Source organism: Cygnus atratus, chromosome 14, assembly GCF_013377495.2.
Source record: "Cygnus atratus isolate AKBS03 ecotype Queensland, Australia chromosome 14, CAtr_DNAZoo_HiC_assembly, whole genome shotgun sequence".
In the NCBI taxonomy this organism is placed as follows: domain Eukaryota; kingdom Metazoa; phylum Chordata; class Aves; order Anseriformes; family Anatidae; genus Cygnus; species Cygnus atratus.
Window position 1 is genome coordinate 5,752,909 of NC_066375.1, and position 18,303 is coordinate 5,771,211.

General features: G+C 53.5%; 3 protein-coding genes across 10 annotated transcripts in view; 1 reads left to right on the plus strand and 2 right to left on the minus strand.

Annotated features, from left to right (window-relative positions):
- Positions 1 to 6,820, minus strand: part of MGAT4B (alpha-1,3-mannosyl-glycoprotein 4-beta-N-acetylglucosaminyltransferase B) — a 47,191-nt gene extending 40,371 nt beyond the window's left edge. The window contains exons 1-4 of one of the 3 annotated variants that reach the window (XM_035570925.2): positions 6,673 to 6,820; positions 6,429 to 6,562; positions 6,227 to 6,337; positions 5,762 to 5,880 (exon numbers count right to left, since the gene is read on the minus strand). In XM_035570925.2, the coding sequence (XP_035426818.1) occupies positions 5,762 to 5,880; positions 6,227 to 6,273 (166 nt within the window). In that variant the 5' untranslated portion in view covers positions 6,274 to 6,337; positions 6,429 to 6,562; positions 6,673 to 6,820. Of the gene's footprint in view, positions 1 to 3,684; positions 3,869 to 5,761; positions 5,881 to 6,226; positions 6,343 to 6,428; positions 6,563 to 6,672 lie in introns of those variants that run through there. The other 2 variants (XM_035570924.2, XM_035570926.2) reach the window with 2 other exon arrangements.
- A 76-nt stretch (positions 6,821 to 6,896) lies between these two features.
- SQSTM1 (sequestosome 1) lies at positions 6,897 to 14,034 on the plus strand. Of its 6 annotated transcripts, none has more exons than XM_050713707.1 (9): positions 7,045 to 7,080; positions 7,477 to 7,711; positions 9,983 to 10,078; positions 10,810 to 11,039; positions 11,160 to 11,316; positions 11,801 to 11,890; positions 12,368 to 12,612; positions 12,854 to 13,061; positions 13,708 to 14,034. In XM_050713707.1, the coding sequence occupies exons 1-9, from the start codon at positions 7,060 to 7,062 to the stop codon at positions 13,863 to 13,865; spliced, it is 1,440 nt and encodes a 479-aa protein (XP_050569664.1). In that variant the 5' UTR covers positions 7,045 to 7,059; the 3' UTR covers positions 13,866 to 14,034. The 6 variants fall into 6 exon arrangements, with proteins under 6 accessions (XP_050569667.1, XP_050569664.1, XP_050569665.1 ...); XM_050713708.1 differs by having other exon boundaries at positions 11,804 to 11,890; XM_050713710.1 differs by lacking the exon at positions 11,801 to 11,890 and having other exon boundaries at positions 6,897 to 7,080.
- Positions 14,035 to 14,539: 505 nt separating this feature from the next.
- MRNIP (MRN complex interacting protein) lies at positions 14,540 to 18,158 on the minus strand. The gene is made up of 7 exons (XM_035570930.2): positions 18,044 to 18,158; positions 17,901 to 17,960; positions 17,712 to 17,809; positions 16,530 to 16,599; positions 16,102 to 16,232; positions 15,780 to 15,867; positions 14,540 to 15,244 (listed from the first exon to the last, which is right to left on the minus strand). The coding sequence occupies exons 1-7, from the start codon at positions 18,122 to 18,124 to the stop codon at positions 14,669 to 14,671; spliced, it is 1,104 nt and encodes a 367-aa protein (XP_035426823.1). The 5' UTR covers positions 18,125 to 18,158; the 3' UTR covers positions 14,540 to 14,668.
- Between the last annotated feature and the right edge of the window lie 145 nt (positions 18,159 to 18,303).

An 18,303-nucleotide genomic window follows, 5' to 3' on the forward strand; every position in this document is an offset into this window, starting at 1 on the left:
CGAGCAACATAAGCAGAAATACAGCTGACCCCAGGCAATGAAAGATTTAATTTGATAAACGCGTATCAACAGACTGCGTGGGGCCATTCGTTCTCAGGATGAAATTTGGTCAAACCACGGGCAGGATAATTCTGCAAATGCCGCTGCTTTCCAGCCATGCACCGCACACAACTTTTGACGAGCGCCACGCAGACCAAGCGGGGGCTCTCAGAAACACTCGTATCTTTTTTATTTGTTACGCGTTTTAACGACAAGTTTCTAGCACCGAGCCCCGACCTGCACCTCCTCAGCCACCACGAACGCACGCTGCAGCTGCTGGTGAATGCTTCAGAGAGGCTCCAGGTGGCAAGGAAAGCCCCCAGCTCAGAGCAGGGCTGTTGTGTGCACGGGGACCGCAGCCAGTGCCCCCAGGCCTCCAAGGGAAACCACAAAGCCCTGCAGCAAGGTGGGTAGAGGAGCAGGGAACGGAAGTGAAAGCACAGAAACGGGCAGCCCGCATGCTGCGGCAGGAGATACGGCTGATGGAGCCGTCCCCCGAACTGCGACTGCTGCTTCTGGAGAGGGTCTGAGTTCACGGCTTTCTGCACTACACCATGAGACTTTGTGCAGGTGCTCAGAGACACGTCCCCGTGCCACTGCTGCCTTCGCTCCACTGGTGGCACCGGCAGACCTGAGGGCACCTCCAGACCTCTCGCAGTCCGGACAAGAGCAAGCACATTGATGCGGGGTCACAGCTCCTGGCGGGGCTGCGAGCAGGTGGGACCACACGCACCTCTGCAGGGGTTCAGCATGTGTCCCCCCCTGGCGCTCAGCCCCACCACAGCTTGAGCCTCCTCAGCCCTGCTCCGGTGCCACATCTTGACCCTGCCGGCAGCCAGGAAGAAGCAGCGTTTGCTTTTGTGGACCACGGGGTCAAAACTTTGCTAATAACCACGTCGCGGCAAAACACTATTAGCGGGGAAACAAACCCTAATTGGGTACCGAAGTGCAGCTCTGGAGCTGGTCTGACCTGTTTTATTTTCTTTCACTTAATTGTTTTGTCCTCCCAAGAGCTAGGTAACAGACAAGCAGGCTCTGCGATGCTTTCCTTGTGCTTTAAAACCATTTCATTCCCCACCTGAGGCAGCGCGGGCACCTTCCCTGCCTCACCCCGAATGCGAGCACCCCACAGCTTGGGGGCACCGGGAGCCATCCCCAGCTGACGCCGCAGAAGGCTGGGAAACACAAGGCCTGTCGTGGAGAAGAAGGGGACGGGGATGAGGAGGATCCAGGATGTTATAAAATAATCAGCTTAACTACAATTGAAGAACTTAGACAACAATGAGGACTCGAGCAAGAGCTAACCTCTTTATCAAAACCAAATCACATCAAACGTTCTGCATTTCTTTGTTTCTGGGCACGACATCCCCGGGACAAAGCTAGGGATGCAGGAGGGGTCTGAGCTTCCTCGCGGGGGTGTCTCATTGCTGGGAAACCCGACAGTGAATTTGTGACTGCATTTAAAGCACGGACAGGGAGCACAAAGTACGGCTCAGGGAACCCATCCCAGATGGGACACTGCCCAGCGCTTTCGTTCAGGACTCGGGTTTCGGCACAGACGACATGCCGATCGCGCCGGGAGGTGACAGCAAGTTGAGAGGGACTGCCAGCCCTCGGGAGGACAAGATCAGAATTCAAAACCATCCTGACACTTCAGAAGCCTGAAAAAAAAAATAAGGACGCTGTTCAGCAAGGACAAGCGTGAGGTAATGCGATTTGGTAAGAATAATTAACCGGCCGAACACATGATGGGGGATGAAAAGCAGGAAAAGTTCTGGAGAAGAATGGCTGGGGGGCAGATGGGATTAAAAAAAATATTAAACGTGAGTCATCTGTGGCAAAAGTAAAAAGCAAACACTTTGCACTAGATAAGGATCTCAAGTAATCCCTCGTGCTTCTGAGCACAGGCAGGGCGGCGGTTCGGTCCTGTATCGCAGCTAGTGTCCCTCTTCGGGGAGGTGACAGCCCAGAGGAGAGCAACGAGAACAACCACAGAGCAAGCACACACGACCTAAAAGGAATGATCAAAGGAACCGGCATAGCACGATCGATATTGGCAGGGATTAAGGGGAGACGCAGTAGCAACGTCCAAATATCCAACCAGCTCCTGCAAAGGAACTTCCCTGCACGTGTCCGAAAAACGGACAAGGAGCAACCAGGGAACCAAACTGAAGGAAAAGGCGTCTCTGCTTTGCTCACAAAGAAAATCCAACGCTAGGGCTGTTAAACGTCACACAGATCGTCTGGGGAGCTCAGGCATCTCTGTCATTGAGGTTTTTATGAGGGAACAGGATAAACATCTGTCAGGAAGGGCTTAGACATTGCCGATCGCGCGCAGGGGCAGGAGATGGACCGAATGACCTCCCAAGGTCTTCTCCAGCTCGTAACAGCCCGATACGCACACAAGTGACCACAACGCCCGGAAACCTGCTGCGCTGACACTGCCTGACCCACGTCGTTTGTAACCTGCTGCAGCGAGCGGCAACCTCCAGGTGCCGGAGGGAAACGCGTACGCCAGCGAGGTCCCACCAGGAAGGACGGAGACGGCGGCACCCAGGGTCATTGTTTTGACACGTGAAGCAACAGCATCTCTAACAGGGTGACCTCCCCCTGCCTGCCCCACACCTCGGAGCAATTTGATCACGCCTGGGAGCGCTGCGGAGGGCCAAAGGGCTGGGCAGCCGGAGCAGCGTGCTGCCGACCCCACCGCTGCAGGACCTGGAAGAGGCGAGCAGCCAGCACGGGAGCGAGAGGTCCCCGCACCGCCGTGCGAGGCAGGCACGATTCAGAAGCAGCCACCAGAATTTTCCTGCAGGCCAGGATAAATCCGGTGCGTTGCTTTTGCGAGTGGCGGGGTGGGAAAAAGTGACCGTGATGCTGCCAGGAAAAGCTCGCGGCGACAAACTCCTCAGTACCTGTGCCACGGCAGGACGGGGCTCTGCACCCCTGCTTTGCCTACGCGGGGCAAAACCGTCGGCAATTTGTAAGCGACGAAGCCGACAGCCCTCGTGCTGTAGGGCTGATCCCAACCTGTCCCAAGCAAGTTCCCCAGCTGCAGCACCAAGCCCCGAGAGCTGCGTGCGGCACAGGAAGGGCGCTGCCTCCGAAGCCCCCGGCGGCAGCAGCAGCAGCAGCGGTGCTGGGCTCCCCCTCACCTCTGGCTCCCCAGGACCCCCCAGCACCCGAGGGTGCCGAAGCGCCGGGGTCCCACCTCTCCACGGGGATGTGGACCCAGGGGCTCCTACTGCCCGCAGAGGTTCTCACCGTGAGCGTGGGGACGAGGCGCGTCACAGCAGCAAAACCCAAAGCGCCCTCGGGACCCCCGGACCCCCACTCCCCCCCCCCCCAGGCTGCAGCACCCCGCAGGGGATGTGCAGTGCCAGGGTCAGGGCGCGCAGGACCCCACCGGGTCGGGATCCCACCGGGTCCTACCGTACCGGGGGGGGTCCCTACAGCATCCCCCCGAGGCAGGACCCCCCAAGGACCCGGACCCCCCCGGGGCTCCATCCACAACCCCCCGCAGCTCCGCATCCCCAGCACCGAGCCGGGGCTGGCTCCCGGCACCCCTCCACCTCCCGCAGACCCCCCCCCTCCCCCACCCCCCAACCCCGGGGCGGTACCGGGCCCCCCCCCCCCCAAATTTACCTTTGTGCCCGCCGAAGGCTCCGTACCAGGAGAGCGAGAGCAGGGCGCAGAGGCAGCCGAGGAGCAGGGTGAGCGCCGTGCCGCCGCGGAGCCTCATCGCCTCCTGCCCGCCGGGGGCGGCCGCATGGCCCGGCGGCGGCGGCGGCGGCGGCGGCGGCGCGGCCCCGGCGAGCGCGGAGCGGGGGCGCGCAGCCCGCACCCAGCCGCCGCGCCGGGCCGGGCCGGGCCGGGCGAAGGGGGCGTGGCTTAAAGGGGCGGGGTTGAAAGGGGGCGGGGTTAAAGGGGGGCGTGGTCGGGGAGGGGAGGGGTGGGCGCTGGTGGGGAGCGCCCCCGTGCGGGGAAAGGTGGGGGGGGGGGGGGCTGGGGGAGAGTCGGGAGGGGGAGAGGGAGAGGGGGCAGAGCGCGGGCACGCGCGTGGGGGGTCGGGCACGGGAGGGGGGGGAGGGGGGGGCGGGGGGGGGGGGAGACCCCCCCGTGGGGGTGTCCCTGGTGGGAGCTTGGCCCCCGTGGGCAGGATGCGGGAGGCAGGGGGAGGGATGCGGGCACCGGGCCCGATCCCAGGCTGGGGGTCCCGGGTGGGGGTCCCGGGCTGGGGGTCCCGCAGGAGCCCTCCACCTCCGCCAAGGGAACAGCCTGAGAGCCAGCCGACGCCAGGGGAGTATCGCAGGCGGATGCTGTGGCCTCGTAGGCCGGCATCTGTCTTCCGAAGGGCTCGGCATTCGGTGGTTATGGCCTTAAGCTGCTGGCCGGGGTGAAGGGCGGAAGGAATGGGATGTAAATGGTACTTTGGTTGGGCTTTCTTCTGCGAACGGCTGCTGCTTTATTTCATTGTGGGCAACGAGAGCTGTACAGTGAGGCTGGGCTCAAAATGATGAGTACACGCCCCTCTGCCACCCAAACCTGCCCCTGCTGCGCTGCGTGCGGTCACACCTGCTGGCAGGAGTGTGGCTGCAGCCGTCCTGCTTCGCTCCCCGGAGCTCTCTTAACCATTAAAAATCGCGCAGATGCTGTAGGACTGCCTTTCAGTGATCAAAGTCTGCTGCTGGAAATGTTTGGAGCGATCAAACAGCGATGCAAAGCAAGGCCTGCACGTGCCAAGCACAGCAGCACGGGTGATGCTCAGGGTCTGTCCCTGTGCTGGGCCATCGCTGTGGTGGCAGCAACCTGTGCACACGGGGGAAGGCAGCCACAGCCCCTGCCCGCAGGAGGCGGCCCCGCATCCATAGCCACTTGTCCAGTTTGTACAATAAATCCCATTTTCAAACCTTGAAATGGCAGCGAGCCTCTGGCAGGAGGAGCCGGCAGGGGGAGCGCTCCGGGAGCCGCTGGGCACCCAGCATCGATGGAGCGGGGCTGGGGCACCCAAGGATGTGGGATTTTGCTCAGCCCCAGGGAGAGCAGCAGCACCAGCATTTTCAGTACTAGAAAAAGCAAGCGACCCCCAGCCGCTCTGCTTGCTCGCCCTAAAGCCATGTGCAAAACCCCACAGCCTGCGAGGGGGTTGCAGCATTGCAGCAATTAATGGGGGAAACTCTCCAGGGGTAGCAGGTGCATAATAGCTCTTGTGGGAAAGGCGCGTGAAATCCTACGGCCGTCCAAGTTTAGTCAAATACCATGGCGCATTATGATGCTGAGTGCTTATTTTCAGATGTGCAAAATGCTCCTACCGCATGGGGTAGGTGGTACACATGCAGCGGGAAAGAATAACGTTAATAATTCCCACAAGAAAATTAAGTAGGCTTCTCCCCAAGAATAAAGCTTAATCTAATTTCTGCTGTTATACATTGTCTTCATGGAAGTCTGAAGAAATGAATGAGCTTTACACCACCATTGCATGACAAAAAACCTTGGGCTCTCTTGGAAGAAATGAGAGACTGAGCAAAACTGTCAGCCTGGTTGTATCAGTGTGGCAAAGTTCACATTGACTCTCAAAGGCCCTCCCCCACCTCGGTTTTGCCTTTATTCTGTTAAAAAAAAATGGGTAAGTTTTGAACCTTCTGGGTGCTTTTTCAGAGCAAAGTTTAAAATGTGAACTGCAAAGACTGTAAACCCCAAAAAGCAAATAAACAGAGAGAACCTGTTTTTTCAGGTGATCTCATGATCTTTGACCAGGTGATGTTGGCCGTACTGAGCACGCTGCAGAAACAAGGGCTGTCTGCTGCAAGCACTCCGAAAGCAATCCACAGGTCCCGAGGCCTTTACAAAAATTAAAAAGAGAAAATATATATTAGGTCTAGATAGAAAATATAATCCAGATTTATAGCTGATTTTATCTTGCTCTCTGAAGAGCTTGGCTCCGGAGCTTGACTCCGGCCCAGCTGCAAGCAGGTCGGGCCCTGTCCTTCCTGGGCTGCTTTGCACAAAGCACGAGTGCTATTTCGTCCGAAAACACAGCCATTTCATTTCCTGTGTGTTTATGGGTCACTGTGTTCAAACATCATGAGGACTTGTTTTACTCATTAATGGTTTAATTCGGGGCAAAAGCCATAAATCATGTTCTGAAAGTAAGGCTCCCTCCAGGTTGCAAAAACTGCCATCTCACCTGTGTAAACACGAAATTCTGACGTAGTTGCACAACACAGGTTGCATGCTTCTACTTTGTGCCTGCTATCTGCTCATTTTTCCTATCTGCTCCTCTCAGTGCCAGCGTCTTCTGCCCTTAAAAAGAAGTTTCACGTTACACCAATGACAAACGGTGTTGAAAGAGATATTCTGTGTAAACACCCTGATATTTCAAAGCTCACCTTCAGGAAAACCTAACCTCGAAAATGAGACAGCAAAAACCCAGCGTGGCTTTCCCTTCCACCTGCACTGTAGAGAAAGGCAGATTTCTGCGTCCAGTTTTCCACAGCAATGTTTCTGATTATGACCCTTTCACCTAAGAAGAGCGATATTTCTATATTAAAAAGAGCTAGATTTCTATATTAACGTATTATGCATATTTATGTGCACAGATGTATACAAATATGTATATATTTCTAAACTCACAGCAGCAGGAGACGGCTGAATGTACGGTGAGCGTGACCGACCCTCACGGCCCAGCTTGGCTCGGCCGGGAGCTCTTCCAGGGCCGGGTGCCCCGAGCATCCTGCAGCAACACCGGGGCCTCTGGCATCGGCTGAAACCAGCACAGAAGCAGACGAGCAGCGTTTCCGCTGGGCTGGAGGAGAAAGGAAGCTGTCACGGGACAGGACTGAGTCACCACTGTCTGACCCCGCACATCCAGAGGATCCTGTGCCTCTTCAGAAGCCTCCGGAAAGAGCTGGCGCCTGCTTGCTGCGGGGTGCCGCGCCGTCCCTCCAGGGCCAGGGGTCCGTGGGGGGCACCCCCCTGCCCCACCAAACAGAAGCCCCCTTGGGTAGTGACGGGGAACTGATGGGGCCTCAAGCCAAAGCTGTGAGTTAGAGAATAATTCCCTCTGAGAAATTACCAGCAGCCTCTGTTGCGGTCTGCAAGCGTGGAAAAGAGCAGACCCCCTCCTCTCCCCCACCCAGTCCCACCGGGACTTCGCTGTCAGCACGAAAAGCTTGGCCATAAGGAGCACTGCTGGTGATCATGCCCTCAGAGCAAGCATCTCACCAAATATTTTTAAACACTTCCCAGCAGAAAGTGGGTGGAGAGAGAAAGCAGAGAACTGCAGGGATGCTAACTGCTCCTTTTTGAGCCCTTCCTCTGTAACTTCGATATTTTCAACTTGAACACCTTTTTTCCCATCCCCTTTGCTGTCCCTCTGCTACATCCATCTGTGTAGCTGCTCAGAAACTAGGGTTGCCAAACCGCTTTTTTTGGCAGGGGTTGCTGCGATCGAACGCTATGGAATTCCTAAAGAACCATAAGAAAACATCCACGAGGCCAGTTCTTCACGCTGGGAATCCCACACCCGGGTCCTCCAGAAAACAGAGGGAAAAACGCCCCAGGCTAATTCGAGCTCCAGCCAAATCTCAGGCTGCGGAGCTGTGCGCAGGCAGGGTTTGGTGGGGAGACATCCGTCCGTCCGTCCAGCTGTGGAGGCAGAAGGACACGTTTGGTGAGTGCCATGGGAATAGAGCCCAGCTCCTTGCATCTCCCTCCGGGCGCTGAGAATCCCCGAGGGCACATCCAAGGGCTTGGGCACTAGGAAATGCTGGGAGGAAATCCCCGACCTGGAGGAGGAGGAGGAGGAGGAGGGGACACGCTGAGTCACCCTGTCCCGTGATCGGTGAGCTAAGTTAATCACAGACTGGTGAAAGCCTTGTTTTCTTTATGTTTTGAAAAAAGTGCATGATGTCACGGCCAGAAAGCTGAGCGTGACTCAGCAGAAGCCACCAGGAGAAGGGAAATTCTCCCTGGCTTTTGGCCTCTTCCATATTTGCCAGCTGGATTAAAGTTCACAAGGAGGAAAAGTAGGATTTCTGGTGTTAACGTGGTGCATCGACTGATAATTATAAATTTATCTATTAATCTGGGGGCAAAACCAGCATGAAAAGACCCAGAAGCCTGGAGACAGCCCATGGTGCCTCAAACACCCGGGCAGGGTGATGGAGAGGGGAGTAAGGAATCGGCCCCGCCAGCACGAGAGCAACTCGGTGCCTCAGGAATGACTGTGACGGAGCTGGTTCCCAAAAGACAGGTCTCTGGCTCTGTAAATGAGACCAAAAGTGGCCGTTGGGGTCTTCAGAAATAGGGCATGAGATGGCTGTGCTGGAGGTGATGCTTGGCAAGGCAGATTCACCACAGAGTCCTGTACTGCGTGCCCTGCTACTGCCTGCCCCTCTTCAGATTTTATGGAAAAACAAAACAAAACAAAAACACACAATGATATCAACCTAGCAAACTTCACCAACATTTCCAGAAATAAGGATAGACACAGCAAAGAGATGAAAGGGAAGGTGCGCACCCAAATCTCTCAGTATTTTGTGCTGTGAAACCTTCCCTGAGCAGCAGCATTCATGTCTAAACATGAATCATCTGGTGTTTAAACTTTAACTCATCACCTCATGGTGAAGTAATGGCCACATCATGCACAGAAATCAACGTTCGTAGAAAATACTTAAAGTTAGAAAGGGCAACCCTTTGTACTATAAATACTGCTTTCCAGAAAAGGGTTGTGATTTCAAAATCGCCAAGCGTGTGCCAAAAAAGTCCCCGTGTGGCCCAGTGCTTTAGCATAGGTACTGCAGGTCAAGATATACGCTACCTCCCCACCATGGAGGTGAAAACTTTCCCTCTCTCGGTTGTGAAGGACGGTAACTCTTGACATGTGTTCCCTAGGTTTTCATTATAGAATCCTAGAATCATTAGGGTTGGGAAAGAGCTCCAAGATTACCTGGTTCGACCATCCTTAGGGACATGGTTTAGTGGGTGACATTGGCGGTAGGGTGATGGTTGGACCAGCTGACCTTGAAGGTCTCTTCCAACCTTAATGATTCTAGGACGCTACGATCCCCCTACCGCCAATGTCCCCCAATAACCACGTCCCCAGGCACCCCGTCCAACCTTCCCTTGAACACCCCCAGGGACGGTGACCCCACCACCCCCCTGGACAACCCGTCCCAACACCCGACCGCTCTTTCCGAGAAGAAATGGTTCTGAATTTCCAACCTGACCCTCGCTGAGGCCAAGGGGACCAACAAGAACCAGGCTCCGAGGGCCCTGGGCTGCGAGGAAATTAGCACCGAAGGGACCCGATAGTGGTGGATCCAGCCTTACCTAACCACTGGGGGCGGGGCATGAGGGAAAAGGAGGCGTGGCCTGATACCAAGGGGGCGACGCATATGGGCAAATGGGCGTGGCCTGGGGGGACAAGGCGGCGGTACATACGGGCAAGTGGGCGTGGCCTGAGGGCGAGGGCGCGCCATATATGGACAAGTGGGCGTGGCGCGCGGCTGGGGGCGGAGCTCGGGCGCAGGGGGCGTGGCGCGGCGGCGGCGGCGCTATAAGGCGGGGGGGGGGCGCGCGCGGCCCGGCACCTGCCCCGCCCCGCGCCGCTCCGTGCAGAGCCGCCCCGCCCGGCCCCGTCCCAGCGGCAATTCCTGCTGCGCCACAGCCATGGCGGCGCTGACGGTGAAAGCCTACCTGCTGGGCAAGGAGGAGGCGGCCCGCGAGATCCGCCGCTTCTCCCTGCCGCCCCCCGTCCGCTACCAGGCCGTCTGCGAGAGGGTGGCCGAGCTCTTCCAGGGGCTGCTGCGGGCCGGGCCGCCGCCGGCCTTCCGGCTGCACTACCGGGGTGAGGGGGGACGGGGGGGGGTTTGCCCGGGGGGTGGTGGGGGTGTCCCCCCCCCCCGGCCGGGAGCCTGACCCTGCCCGTCCCCCCCTGCAGATGAGGACGGGGACCTGATCGCGTTCTCCAGCGACGAGGAGCTGGAGCTGGCCATGCCCTACGTGCGGGACGGCGTCTTTCGCGTTTACATCAAAGGTAACGGCTACCGGGGGAGGCAAGGCACGGCTCTGATGTAAGCTGCGGCTCCCCGGGGAGGTGAATTGAGGGGTGGGGAGGGGGCTGGAGGGGAGCCCAAGCTGCTGAGGGGAGGTGGGCAGACCCCAGGCCTCCTCTTAGCTGTGTCACTCCTGGCACAGTGATAGCCCCCTCCCTGGAAGACCTTCCCACCACTGGTGTCCTCAGCAGTCACAGGGACACGCTAGGAAGCCCACATGCCAGCGTAATTGTCAGTGTGCTGTTGTGCCCTAGTCCCTTCTGTTCGCTTAGACACCTGCAGAGCTTTATTAGCAGCTCACCTACTGACTCACACGGGCTGTCGCTCATCTCCGTGCTCATCTGCTGTGCCTCCTGGCACTCCTTCCGAACTTCCTCTCGAGAAACATTCTGTCCTCGCAGAGCTTAGGGAGGTAGGACGAGACGCCAAATGGGGTGGTGCTGTGCTAATCTAAAATAAATATGGAAAGATAGTGCTAGGGATGAGGTATGCTCAATTTGAGGAGCAGGTATGTCTGTGAAACCCCCTCATGCTTGGTTTAAGTTCTCTTACGTGCCCCCAGCTTGTGTTTGGCAGCCAGCGTAAAAGTAAACTGAGCTAGTAAGTCAATACTGCTGTGACAAGGGCTGTTTGTGTTTCCTTCTCCTCTGCCCGACTTCCAACCTTTAAATAGTAACCTCGTTCTTGATGCAAAGTTCCCTTTGCTTAATAGAGAAAAAGGAGTGCAGGCGGGAGCATCGCTCGCAGTGCAGCCAGGAGCCTCCCCGTGATATGGTGCACCCCAATGTCATCTGTGATGGCTGCGAAGGGCCGGTGGTGGGTGCTAGATTCAAGTGCACCGTCTGTCCAGACTATGACCTGTGCAGCACCTGTGAGGGTAAAGGCATCCACAAGGAGCACAACATGGTGATGTTTCAAAGTCCACTGCTAAATCCGTTTGAGGTGAGTAAAATCTATGGAGTGGGACTAATGCATGGGATATTCCCCAAATGTAAGCACTAAGCTTAATTTACTTGGAATCCGTCTGCATGAACACGGTCACATGAACATTACCCTTCACAGTGGCTTCCCCGAGGACGCTGGCTCCGTAAAATGCGGCATGGTGTTCCACCCTTCCCGTGGATGCACTGCTGGGGGTATCCTGGCCCTGCAGGTCCATGCCAAAACTCGGAACGAGCCCAAGCCAGTGCTGCTGCCTCCAGTCCACCTGCTGCGGAAGGTGAGAGGAGATGCTCTGGTAAACAAGGTGGTGGTGGAGGAGCTGGAGTAGGTGGGACTCTGCAGCAGTGTGGAATCTGGGTGGGAAAAAAAAAGGCATGGGAACTAATCTAATTTGCTTAAAATAACAAGGACATTTTGGGACAGAGTGCAGTTTCTCTTAAGGTGTATTTAGGGCCCATGCAATAGATGAGGCTGTAGAGAGACTACTTAAAATGAAACCAAGCAGAGCTGTTAGCTCAAGCATGTCACTACTGTGCTCTAGATCTGCCTTTCAGCATGGCTAATGAGCCTTAACAATGCTAATGCCACTGGTTTATTGTTCCAGAGGTGGCTCAGAGTTAGATGTGGTCTTTCTACTTACTGCTTTTGTGCAGTGTAGATGTTCCTCAGAAAAACAAGCACTGAGAACTCTTGGGGATATGCTCTGTAGGTGCTATTTTCCTTTGGGCTGCTATATGTACTAATATAAATTGTTCTTCTAGAAGCTTCTACTAACAGCCCGCCTCAGGACCCCAATGTCACCTTCTTAAAGAATGTTGGGGAGAGTGTTGCAGCTTTTCTGAGCCCTATGGGTAAGTTACTTATGGTGTCATCCACATCCCTGAGACTGGCTTAGCTCCTTCTAACAGGAGCAGCAGCCAGCTGTCGCGGCTGATGGAATCGCTTCATGCTCCTAAGCCTTGAAGCTTTAACTTCATTCCTTGTACTAAAATTGCCTAGGCTTAGGACATCTGCTTAGTACCTTTTTAGAGTCCTCCTGTGGAAGGAAATGAGAGGTTTCATTAACACTTCACCACTAACATTAAGTCAGTGGTGACTTGGGGCTGTGCCTTGCTATGCAGATATATGTAAGTTCTGCCTTGACTTTAAATGTATGGCTGCCCATCTAGAGGAAGGTGATTATGTGGTGCTTCCCACTTCAATTCCTGCATGTTAAACGGGAAACTGGAAGATTACAGTGTTACAGCATTTATACTAGGATTAATGCATACTTTAAGACTGCTTTTGAAAATCTTGTAAGATTTTCTTGGTCTGAAATATGTTCCTAGGTATTGAAGTTGATATTGATGTGGAACATGGAGGACAGAGAAGCAAAGTGACTCCTCTTTCTCCCAATCTGGAGAAGAACAATGCTGAGTCAAGCAGCGGTACTCCTGACCAGAACGCTCAGACCAAACCATACTGGAATAGCACAGATTCTGTTACAGTAGTAAATACGGTTGCAGAGCAGATACAAGACATGGTGATAGATCCTGTGCCCACGCAAATGGAAGATGGCAGCTTCCAGACCCAGGTACAAGAACCATGGCATTAATGTGCATGCTGAGGCTTTATTGAAAAGAACGCCATTCAGCCTTTGTAGGGTTGATTATTGGAGAGTCAGTGCTTAAGTGATGCACAGCACCTCAGCTGTACTGATTTACAGCAAAGGTGATGGGACTTGTGAATGTAAAGCTTCATATTACAGATAGTAGGAGCATGCATCCTACCTGGAAAGCACTGCAGCACCTGGACTTTGTTTCTTCCCATTTCAGGAACACAGTGAGTCTAGCAGCTCATCAGGGGGTGATGAGGACTGGACCCACTTGTCTTCCAAAGAAGTGGATCCTTCCACAGGTGAACTGCAGTCTCTCCAAATGCCAGAGACAGAGGGTCCCAGCTCCCTGGATGTATCTCAAGATCCTCCACAGCCAGGACCTACAGGACTGCGAGAGGCCGCACTCTACCCACATCTCCCACCAGGTATGAGAATGTAGGTTTCATAATTGAGAGTAACTTCCACTCAGAAATTGCCAACTTGCCCAGTATAAGCAAATGTACTTGGAGATGGTAGGAACCAAGCTCACGTGAGTTAGAGGTGACCTGTTAGGTGGTATGGCAGCACTCTGCACCTTGTTAGAAGCAGGTTGTTCTCCGCTTGAATGTGGGCAGCTAAGTCTTAAAGACTTCAGACTAGTACTAATACACTATTCAAGCAACATGAAAAAGGTGGTATTGCAAGTCCTGTCCTTGCTGTGTACTCTTAAGAGTCTTCTAATGTAAGATGCAGACAGTACATCCTGTGACTTACAACACTTCTATGGCAGGAGCTGGTTAATATGCCAGGTGTAACTTCACTGAAACCAGCAGCCCTGAGGCTCACAGCAAGGCTGGCTGAATCTGACTCAGCAGGGTTCTGAGTCCGCAGTTTTCTTAGCAGGTTACATATGTTTTATTTCAAAATGTCTGTTCTCCTAGGAGACAAAGGAGAAAACATCTTCCAGCACTTGTCAGCTATGCTAGATTTACTAGGATTAGTGCCAGCCTACCTCCTGAGTGGTATTAAAGCCTTGGCTGGTTTGCTAATTACATAAAGTGTTTCAACTTTAAACTTTCCCTCTCTCAACAGAAGCAGATCCTCGCTTGATTGAATCTCTGTCCCAGATGCTCTCTATGGGTTTCTCTGATGAGGGTGGATGGCTCACTCGACTTCTGCAGACAAAGAACTGTGACATCGGGGCAGCGCTAGATGCCATCCAATATTCCAAGCAGCCTCCTCACTTGTAGTAATCTACATAACAAAAAGCACTTTCCTTCTCACTGAAACAAGATAAGGCCGTACAATTAACTCTAGCGATACATCTTCCTTCCTGCTAAGGGTTTGTTTCATGTTCCTATCATGTTCCTAAGTGCTTGTAGAGTGGAGGAAAAAATAAATACTACTTCTAGCCTTTCACTTGTGATGAGTCTGCGTGTTTAATGATCAGAGCTGTGTTACTCTGTTAACTGGAACTTGGGTGGAAGATAGTCTAGGCCCAGAGCATGTGACTTTACCAAGCAGCTCCCAGCACCAGGGAGGCAGCCTAGGACTGTACATCTATTTTTTTTTTGCATGTAGTGGGGGTTTTACTTGAGCAGACCCTTAGGGCTACACACTACTGAAGTGACTACTGAAGGGAAATCAACTGCATTGGCTCTGAAGCGTGCTCCGCAGCTCTGGAAGAAAGGGTTGCTATGGGAGATCTAAACAAAGAAAAGGGTTGTAGTTTGTAATGGGGAGTTAATCACAGCATTTCATTGTACTGGTCAGAGATCCTTAGAGGCTGGGAGGCTTCTCCCTGTTCCACTCCTCCCCCCCAGCTGACCTACTTCCATTCTTATTTTTAACATGCTTGCTAGATAACACTACACAAACCCAGCACTTGCCCATTGGAGGGGTCTCTTCCCACAAGACAAGTGTACAGCGTTTAAACAACTTTAATAGTGCAATTAAAGCCCCCTTCACTTCAAATTCTTCCTTGAGTACTCAATATACCAAACACATGCTAGACATACAAAAAGGAAAGCAACGCAGGAGGTGCCTGAATTTCTCAGAAATCATCATCAAACTCCTCACCAGTGCAGAAGAGGCGTTCACAAGAAATGCTGCTAGGCTTGGGCCCAGTGTTACACTTAACAGGGGTGGTTGTAGGGGGTCCTGTAGCAGTGTCGAGGGTACCACTTCCAACCTGTAGCAACTGGCTTTGAGGTTCTTTGACCAATACAGCCTTCCCTTGTGAGCAACTGATGCCAGACAGCATGCTGCCAGGTGGTTCTAAGGCAAGCTCCTCAGTGCTAGTAGTGGACGTTTTAAGTTTAAAACCTGTACTTGGAGGTAGAGCAGTTTGAGCTTGTTCTGAGTATCTAGTGGCCATACTTACTGCAGTGGTGCTGCGTAGTCCCAACCTTCCACTGCCATCCTGTGGTGACAAGGTGACCCTGGCAGTATTTTCACTATTGTCAGAACATGAAAGAAATTTTTCCCACTTTGAGGGTTTGGTACAAGCACTTGGGGGTTGTGTGTTTTCCTGTGGCGCTACGGACTGACAGACAGCAGGTACTATACTGTCTGCAGAAACATCATCTCCGTCATCTTGATCAGGAGTGGCTACCGAACATTTCTTGTGCTGTAACAAGAAAGAGAGCTTAGTTATAAATCCAGCATATATAGTAAAGCTTCACAGAAGCAGGCAAAGAAAGAGCACTCCCGTCCTTCAGATATACTTAAGTTTTCACCAGGACTCTGAAGCAGAGCTGAGTCTAATGCGCTGGGTGGGCCCATGAGGCCCATGAACTCTGGGCTGTGAAGACTCAAGTCACCTGGCAGGGCAGATGATCACAGTAACCTTCATAACTGCAAGCCACACGAGTGCTGCTGCTCAATACAGGCAAAACAGCACAGAGAGCAGCTGTGCTGATGGAGGAATCTGGCTCAACCACTTTTAGCTTACACAAGATGGCATTGCTTTTGCCCGAGTGAAACCTTTCAGAGAGAAACACCCAACCCAACTGTCTTCACCTCTCTGGTTACTGAAATACGTGAACAGTGGAAGACTTACAGAACTTCAAAATCACAACGTCATAAAAGAAGCAAGGGGAACACTGTTTTGTTTTACTCGTAGGAAGCATCTTCTACAGCTAAAATACTTATGAGGTTTTAACCTTTTTGGCTTGGTAGGCAAGCTGGAAAGCTCCGTTTTCTTCTGAGTACTCCTGAACATCACTGTGGAGGAATCTCTTCTGCTGTCTCCTGGCCAAAAGAACCATTCACAAAGAGGACTGATGAGCTCCACTGTGAATTTTATCACAAACAAATCACCAGAATTGTTCAGAAAAAGCATACTTCTAGCAATAAAAAGGTTAAGTCAAGCTGTTCATTGCGGCCTGTACTTTGTTCAGCTACCAGAGATGAAATACCTCCCACATCCCCAAACCAAGTGTCATCACTCAGAGGCAGGAATTACAAAAAAAGTTCTTTCTGTACCTTCGTTCTTCTACAGCATTCTTTCTCCAGGAACAGAACTGTTGCCTTTCTGTACTTTCCTCCTCCTCTTCCTGATCTTCACTGCCCTTGTCCAGATACTTACTCCAGCGACTGACTTCTACCCTTCCTTCCTACAACATTGGAGAATTACTAAAAACAGCAAAATACAAGGTTCTCAATTTTAGCATTCTCATGTATGTGCAGAATGCCTCAAAAAGTCAGGCCAGGACATATTTCTGTAACTTGTCCCCAGGTTCAGTATCTTGGAGCAGAGAGTTTCTGTATATACCTCATTCTGTCTCTCTGCTGGAGCCTGATCATACACACGGTCATCTCAGCAGCCAATATAAAGGGATCTCCGACTTCACTTTGATTCACCCAGAGGTCAGCATGGGTTGGTACTTACCTCAGCTTTGTAGGTATCTTACCTGCTGGACTGAACTGCCTTCACCATGGGCTGCTATATTTTCATTGTCATTTACAGATTCTTCTATGCACCTAAAACAGACAGAATTGCAGCTGGAGTTTCTTGTCCAGCTTACAAAGAAATTAGTCTGCTTATTGGTATTTTTCAAGTCATCTAGTCATAGAAAAGACATTGGATAGAAAGCATGGATAGGAACACTGGGTAGGAAGCCTTAAAAAAAAAACAAACAACAAGGATCCACAGAAAAGCAGATCATAGATGTCAAGGACTTGCAAGATACATTGCCCAAATACTGGAAAAAAAATATCTAGTTAGAGGGTAGCCTGCTTTTCCTCCTATACAAATAGAGTAGCTATTTAATACGCTAATTATGAAATGAGAAATTTTAATTGATCATAACTACAGATATAAAAGCATGTCTTTTGGGACAACAGCTTAAACCCACTAATTTTATCCCAAGCAAGAAAAAAGGGAAGTTATTTCATTATGTTTTGCGAATAGCAACACCAACTCTTTCTGATGAAGTGAACAGAGTTCTCCTCCCAAAGCTTAACCCTGAAGCATTGCATACACAAGGCTAAGTTATGTAACTGGCTTTGACTGAGTTCTGAAAATAACCTTGAGCGAAAAGGAAGCGGTACTAGTTCAAGACCAGTTCAAGATTAAGGCAATTCATAAACAGACTCAGGAATGAAATAAACAGGAAAGCGCTACTCAGATTTTCCAGCCCAGCAGGAATTACGTCCAAATTTTTGCACTCTTTCTGTCGATAGCAGGGATTACTCAGCAGACTCACCATGTGAAAGCCCCGAATGCCAACAGTGAGGCAGCGCCAGCTGAGCGGAGGATTTTCTCCCCGGGGTGCCCAGCGGCGCTGCTTGTCAGCCTGAGGGATGGGCACTGCCAGCTGGCTCCTCAGACAGCACATCGGAAAGTGCAACTTCACAAAACCAAACCAAACCCTGTTCCATGGGTAAAGGCATAACGAACAGACACTAATGACCAACTAAGCCTATCTGAAGAAAGCCCTTGTTAAAAGAAGCACGCCAGGACGCTAACTCAACAAGCAGCCTGCTACAGGGAGGGGAGGACAGGCCCGGCACCCAGCCCAGCCCCCTGCCGTGAGCGCTGTTCGGCTGCCGGCCGTGGGAGCCGTGGCCCGGCCGCCCCCCCCGACCCGTACCGAGCTGTCCGAGCGATCGCCTCCTCCGCCTCGCCCTGCAGCGAGTTTAGCTTCTGGACGTGGTGCCTGCAGTCCCGGCCCGACCCCCGGCCGTAAACCTGCGGGGAGAGGAAGGGCGGAGGGCACGGCGGAGGGCAGGGGGGGCCCGGCAGGAGCGGAGGCCGCTCGCGGGGAGGCCGCGGCCCTCACCTTGAGCAGGGCCTGCCGCTGCCCGCACACGCTGCAGCTCCACTTGGCGCTCCGCTTGGCCTAGAGGGGAGCAGAGGGGGGTCAGCCGCGGCCCGCAGCGCGGTGCCCGGTGCCCCGGTGCCCCGGTGCCGGCCCGGCCGCACCTGCTGGGCCTGGAAGAGGCGGCACGAGCAGCAGCGCAGCACCCAGCACGGCGCCGCCATCCCGCCGCCCGCCGTCGCCATGGCAACGGCCGCTTCCGCTGACGTCACCGCGCCGCCCGCGCGCCACCCGCTCTGCCCGGAGCCCGCCGGGTCCCCTCCCCAAGCCCCGCCCCCAGCCGGCGAAGCCTCACCCCCAGGCATGCTAAGCCCCGCCCCCAGCCGCACAAACCCCGCCCCCAGCTCGCGAAGCCTCACCCCCA